Consider the following 6,865-nt stretch of genomic DNA (forward strand, 5'->3'; position numbering starts at 1 on the left):
AAATAGTATTCATAGTTTAGAATTTTTACTATGAAAAATATTATATTGGGTATCGATTATTAGAATTTTGTAAAAATCAATTATTCGTACGTCTAGGAATTGGATATCGAAGTACTAAAACGCTGTCTGCTGATATAATTGGTAATACATTGTCGCAATGATGATTTACTAAATGACTTACACTATCGAAAACGCGATCTTTTGTGCGAACCTAAAATTGAAATATATCATAAATATTTCTGTTTTCAATATGAATAAAAAAATGTTTTGAATTATCATTTTTTGGAATACTTACTACGCCTTCTGGATCAATTAATAATAAATGTTTTGGTGTACCATTATTCATACCAGTAAGGACATATTGTCCAGGTGAACCCTGAGATTCTCGGACCAAAAAGTCGCCATCCTGTTAAATATATTAAATTGAAATATAAATTATAACTAAATTGATCTCGTTACTTACCCTTGTTAGCATTGATTCTGCTTCAGCGCGACTAACACTACCATGGAACCATACTTCCTGCTTTAATTGTTGTTTTTGAGAATGTGGACTTAATCTATTCAGATCTGATATTGCGGAACTAAATGGTTCTAAAAATGATAATTTATTACATCAAAAGTTTGTAGTTTATATTATACTTATGAAAACATTCTATCTTTAATTACTTACGCATATCAAATACATCAAAAAGTGATGTTTGATCACGATGGCTTTCTCTAGTAGCTGCTATAACGCTATCGTTTACATAATTATGTTCGGGAGGCATATTAAAATTTGTTGATGTACCATCAGAGTTCAAGTCAATTAAGTTACCAGTCTCTACATTATTAAAATACTCATTTATTAGTAATTCATTTATAAAATTCATTAATAAAATACAGAAGAAAAACATTACCTGCCCATTGCTGATGATATCTATCAGAATTGGAGGAAAATGTGTCATGTAAACCAGAGTTTTGTGCATTGTTTCGTGACACATGATTTTGCCCAGAATGATGATGTTTTAAATTGGGTAGTGTTGATGCTGTAGTCGGTAAAGGTGGAACTGGTGGAGGTCCAATATCTGGTGGTACCTTGCCTGGCAGGTCATTATAATAATCTCTATCTGCTTCTCGTATACCATTTAACATGGGGCTATATTATAAAAAGAAAATATTAAATAAAGTATAAAGATGAAGTTTGATAAGCAAAGTTTGGTGATAGAGTAATTACTGCAATGAAGCTGGTTTTGTAAGAAATTCCTTAAATCTTAATTCAAAAGCTTGTCCAATAGTAGATATAACATCTTGTGCCAAGCCTCCCCCACATTCTAATACATAACAAGCACGCCATTCTTGCATGTTTTTAGCAACATATGCAACAAAATCTAGTATTTCCTATAAAATGATAAAATAATTATTTTATGCTTTACAATTACAATATATATAAAATAATAATAAAGACCAATGCTTTGTAAAATATAAATTTACCGTATCTCCACCTGAAGCAAAGGATATACGTGGCATTTCATGTTTGGCAATAATATGTCCAGTATCAGTATTAGTTAAGGCTAAGCTACAACTACTAATAGTCAGATTTATTGTGGCACCCGTATGTTCCATGCGAGGCTTATCTGCTATTGCCCTTAAAACTTTCCTATCCACCTTTATACATAAACTATTATAAGTCTCAGGTTGCAGTTATGAGAGGAAAATAAAAAGTCAAATAAATACCCTTCTTTTTTTATCTGCAGATTTTAAACCAGCTGCTTCACAAACTCTGTTTATACATTCTCTAAAAACAACTTTTTCTTTAAGATGTGAAGAATAATTTTATAATAATTCTTTACATTTAAAATAAATTGTACAAACATGTTCTAAAAATATTTTAGAAAACTTACTTGGCAACACATGATCTTGTTTCAAAATCTAAGCTTTTCATAGATGTGTATACTTCAAGACATCCTATATACTGAAAACCATACAATGAAATAATTAAATATTGCTATTACTGTTACATTAATTTATGATATTTATGACACAATATAATGTCATATTCTATTACAGGGAAAATGAAAACTTACTTTAACTGTATAAGTAATTCCTTCTTTACTCACTAAGTGATCAGGGTGTAACCATCCTCTAGCAGGTTTGCTTATAAAACTACTACCTCCAGTTGCCATTTTTAAATTCTATGCACATATGTATAACTACAAAATACGCATTTTTTAATCTTCTTAATTTTTTTACAATAATTAAATATTGAAACAATTATTTCAAACATTTTGTAAAGGAGTATACATCCATGTTTATTATCTCTATTCAAACTTGAAACTGAAGCTGATATATTTTTTTCAATTAACTTAAACTATCTCAAATTATTTTTTACATTAGTATTCTATGACATCTCATAATTATAGTTTCAATAACTCGATTGTAATTATTATATAATACAGATAATATTATGCGACTATGAATTTCAATTTAAACATACTTATGACAATGACAAATAAATGCAAATAACTAATATATCTTGTCAACTGAGAAAAAGAAATCCTTAATTACTGCACATATGATTTACCAGGAAATGAGATCATACCTCGCAGACGGTTATTAAGATCATATGTCTACAATATGATTATACGCATTAAATCTATTAATCATTTCGCAGGTATCCGTTGATTACCATATAAACTGAAATACTACAATAAATTCGTATCGGTCCACATTTTTTGACACACCGAAGGTACGAGACACATTTACTGTCTTGCAGAATTGCATAAAAGCACAGATGAGGTACAGGATAGACCTAATACCCAATGTATTTTTGTGTCCAACGTTCTGAAATACCGATCGTGTAAAAAATTAGAATTTTTGTTATGCCCTCTATGATATAAAGTAGAGAGTTTAGGAATTACATACAATCCAACCATCAAAAATGGTAAAGTCGACAGACGTAAAAAATCCTTTTTTATTAAATTTGCATATAAAGATATATACATATATTGAATTGCATGGATAGAATTGTTCACTATGTTTTGACAGCAGTGAACACGCGCATGTGATGAATCTCTACTAATAAATAATTATGTTACTTTCTTAGTTGTAATTTCATAGTTACGTTTAATTCCAATTCCAACCACCACTAATGTTGTAATCTTATTCTATGCTGAATCGGTAACGTTGGTAGTGACAAAAAAATGATGAGGGTCTTCTTGGCCCCGAAGCCCCGGACAAAAAGTCTCATAAGATGCTAAATCTATCCTGTACGTCGTCTGTGATAAAAGTTAAATATGAATTACTGATAACTTAACTATGCTTCCTTTATCACCGACTGAACCAATATTTGTTCTCTATTGTTGAACCGTATTCAATATATTATAATTTATAATAAATTAATGTATCATTATAGTGGTGCATATAAAATCGCAAGTTATCAATTCTATATTGTTTATACCAGAAAATAAAAATATGCATATTAAACGTATTTTGTTCAAGCGTATATAATTTTTAACATTGCTCCACTGATAATTTTATGTTTTACAAAAATAGTGTTAAATATTTCTGTAAAAGAAGGAATAAAAATGTCTGTTCTGCACATAAAAATTTTAAATATATTTTTTAGTGATTAGTTCTGTAAAAAAGTTCTAGTAATTTTTAAATTATATCACCAAGTGACATTTACTTATGGTTTATTGTACTAGGTGTAAGTAGTTGTCCGAAACTTTGTTTACTGTTCAGGCTAATTATTATTTGTAACGATTATTGGGATTAAAAAATATTAGTTTAAGGCAGAATGCGTAGTGTTGATTTTATAGTTACGTATTTGAAGATCATACGTTTAAATTCTGAAAATAAGTGATCCGTGTTTAGTAATCGGAGTGTTAATTGTATTTTGAGTAATTTGTAAAATGTGTTAATGTGAGAAAAAACAATATTCTTATATCATGATATGATGAGGCCATGAAAAGAATAAAACTTAAATTAAAGAAACCAAATCCATTGTTTGAGATTTGGTTAGAAGAATGGAGGAAAGAAGCTGCATCCAGAAACTCCGATTTGCAATATCACTTTTCGAAAGCACTTCAATCTCTAAGAAAATATCCTTTGCCGTTAAAGTCCGGAAAAGATTGTATAATATTGCAACATTTTGGTACAAAATTATGCTCGATGTTAGATAGAAAACTTGAAGAATATAAAGCTAGAAATGAAGGCTCAACAAGTGCTAAAGATTTTGTTTGTAAACAGAGTAATTACGAAGAACAGCATGTACTTAAAAGAAAATATAAATCACAACAAATTGTTATGGATGCAGATTTTGAACATGAAAGGGTAAATATATTTATATGCATCCTAGATATAGATATATTTAAATATTTGTACAAATTAATGAAATCAACTGAACAAATGTTTTGTTTCAAGACAGAACTGGCAGCATTTGATAACTTAAATTTATCTTCTTGGAATCTAGAAAATTATGCTGCTTTATTTATACTATATAAGAATACACAAAATCCACATTGTTCAGGTATTTCTTAAAGAATATTTTTTTTATTTATGTATAATTATTTTTATCATTATGTTATTTAATTGCATTTTATTTTGTGTTTTCATTTATTAGGGTATATTACTGAAGTTGATTTACTATCTGAAATAAAAGAGTTGTGTGGTGATGTTTCAAAGACTTCAGTTTTAGATTTATTTCAGTGTGGCTTAATTTCTATGATAGGTGCTCCTAATAGGTAAGAAAGTCACATTATTGATAATAGATTGCAAAATTGTACATAAATACAATTATATAATTGTAAAGTAATGTAATTTTTGTAGATATAATCTTACAGAACATGGTGTTAATATTTCAAAAAACATGTGTGAAGTTACAACTATTGATGTAGAATCAATAAATTCTATCAACATTTTAAGTAAGATTCAAGCACTTCTAAAACCATTGTTTATACAAAAGTCAGAGTTAACAAAAGATTTTAAAAATCTTGATAATGGAAACACAAATACACAATTATCTAAAAACTGTTCAAATGGTACGCAAAGCAATTCAACTAAACCTTCAAAAATGTATAAGTCCAAGTCTGAAGGATTCAGTGCTATTAGAAAACATAGGCAACAGCCTGAAAAAGATTCTGTGAGACAGAAGTCAGAGGAAAATAATATGCTTGTAGAAAAAATACCAGGAAGGATAAAAAAAGCACAAAATACAAATAATGGCGCATTAAATAATATAGATAATAATAAAACAGATTCTACAAATAATATTCAGAAGAACATCTATTTAGAATCCAATAAGTTTGATGTAATATTATTAGTAGATACACATGAGACTAGTGGGTATGCTTCATTTTGTTAAATTTTGTTACTACAATTTGTTACCAAATTTTTTAACTTTTTAAACTTTGTTATCTTGGTAGAACAAAACCTCAACATGATGCTACTGTAGTGGAACTAACACAACTTGGTGTTATATTTGAGATACGCCATTTAAAAGTTGGTGATTTTGCATGGGTTGCCAGATGTAGAAATACAAAGAATGAATTGATTTTACCTTACATTATAGAGAGGAAACGAATAGACGATTTGAGTTCAAGTATTACAGATGGGAGGTTTCATGAACAAAAAGTAACACTTTTATTAAATTTTGAATTAGTTATATCTACATATTTATATAATAATATGATTAAATAGAAAATTGTTTCATACAGTTCAGATTGAAGCAATGTGGGATTACAAATCTTATGTATATAATTGAGGAATACGAGAAAGGTCAAAAATTAGCAATACCATATTCATCATTGATGCAAGCTTCCATTAATACTTTAATACAAGATGGTTTTTCAGTAAAGTACACCAAAAGCCATAAAGATTCTATGTTTTATTTGTCATCATTAACAAGAGTTTTGATTAGGCGTTTTCGAGTATGTAATTCTTTAACGCATTTATAATTCTTATTAAATTCAGTTAATTTAGTTTTACTTGTATTTTGTAACAAAAAATTACATTTTTTAGGAAAAAAATTTGATATGTTGCAAAAAGGAAGCTATTGCACAAATAAATATTTTAAGTGATACTTGTTTTCTTATGGAATTTGAAGAATTTAATAAAGCAGCATCCAAACAAAAAGTATGTACAGCATTTATGTATGTGATAGACATTGAATTAATATTGATATTATTATATTTTTTTAGGTATTTAAAGTAAGTCAAATGTTTGTCCGCCAATTATTACAGTTAAAAGGAATATCTGTAGACAAAGCTTTAGCAATTGTAGAACGTTATCCAACACCACGAGTATTAATTGAAGCTTTTCAAAACTCTGATTGTAATGAATCATTATTAGCAAAAATTGAATTTGGAGATAAGAAACGTCTTATCGGACCTATAATTAGTAAAACAATTTATCAATTATACACAAAAAAAAATTTAGATTAATGAGTTACATTTTTGTATAAATAAAAGCAATATTAAAATTGACTAAACATTTTGTGGTACCTTTATTCTTTTTGATATTGCTTTATATATTTCTGTATTGTTATCACTGCTCTTTTAACAACGTATTAGAATAAAATGATTTAAACATACTTGTATGCTTTTGACAATTGTACTGTTGGATGCAAGAAGGGCCTCAGGATGCTCAGGCCCTTTTTGAGTACAATGCTTAATTAGATTCTATATTCTTTTTGTAAGAATGTGTATGATTCAGGCTGCTCGAGTGTGTATGCGTGTGTGTGCCTGCTAGGCGTGGTGGGGTGAGCAACGGCTTTTTCTGCGTCGTCGCCCTTTTTCCCGCTTTCCTACAGACACGATTGAACAACAGTATCGTGAAATCTATGGAAGAATTAACAATGTTACTCTCGTTTCAGAGCGAATTATTCTCT

General features: G+C 28.7%; 2 protein-coding genes across 2 annotated transcripts; one reads left to right on the plus strand and one right to left on the minus strand.

Annotated features, from left to right (window-relative positions):
• Positions 1 to 54: 54 nt before the first annotated feature.
• On the minus strand, positions 55 to 2,708 carry LOC108577004 (SHC-transforming protein 1). The gene is made up of 11 exons (XM_017940084.1): positions 2,579 to 2,708; positions 2,064 to 2,189; positions 1,881 to 1,951; positions 1,714 to 1,774; positions 1,471 to 1,644; positions 1,214 to 1,377; positions 897 to 1,135; positions 671 to 820; positions 464 to 591; positions 296 to 406; positions 55 to 211 (listed from the first exon to the last, which is right to left on the minus strand). Exons 2-11 carry the CDS (start codon positions 2,160 to 2,162, stop codon positions 77 to 79), a joined length of 1,332 nt encoding a protein of 443 aa, XP_017795573.1. The 5' UTR covers positions 2,163 to 2,189; positions 2,579 to 2,708; the 3' UTR covers positions 55 to 76.
• A 1,234-nt stretch (positions 2,709 to 3,942) lies between these two features.
• On the plus strand, positions 3,943 to 6,419 carry LOC108577020 (crossover junction endonuclease MUS81). Its single transcript, XM_017940099.1, has 8 exons — positions 3,943 to 4,311; positions 4,402 to 4,507; positions 4,601 to 4,721; positions 4,807 to 5,322; positions 5,397 to 5,610; positions 5,694 to 5,906; positions 5,998 to 6,111; positions 6,177 to 6,419. Exons 1-8 carry the CDS (start codon positions 3,943 to 3,945, stop codon positions 6,417 to 6,419), a joined length of 1,896 nt encoding a protein of 631 aa, XP_017795588.1.
• Positions 6,420 to 6,865: the final 446 nt, after the last annotated feature.

The sequence above is a fragment of the Habropoda laboriosa genome, unplaced genomic scaffold, assembly GCF_001263275.1.
Source record: "Habropoda laboriosa isolate 0110345459 unplaced genomic scaffold, ASM126327v1 scaffold440, whole genome shotgun sequence".
Lineage (NCBI taxonomy): Eukaryota > Metazoa > Arthropoda > Insecta > Hymenoptera > Apidae > Habropoda > Habropoda laboriosa.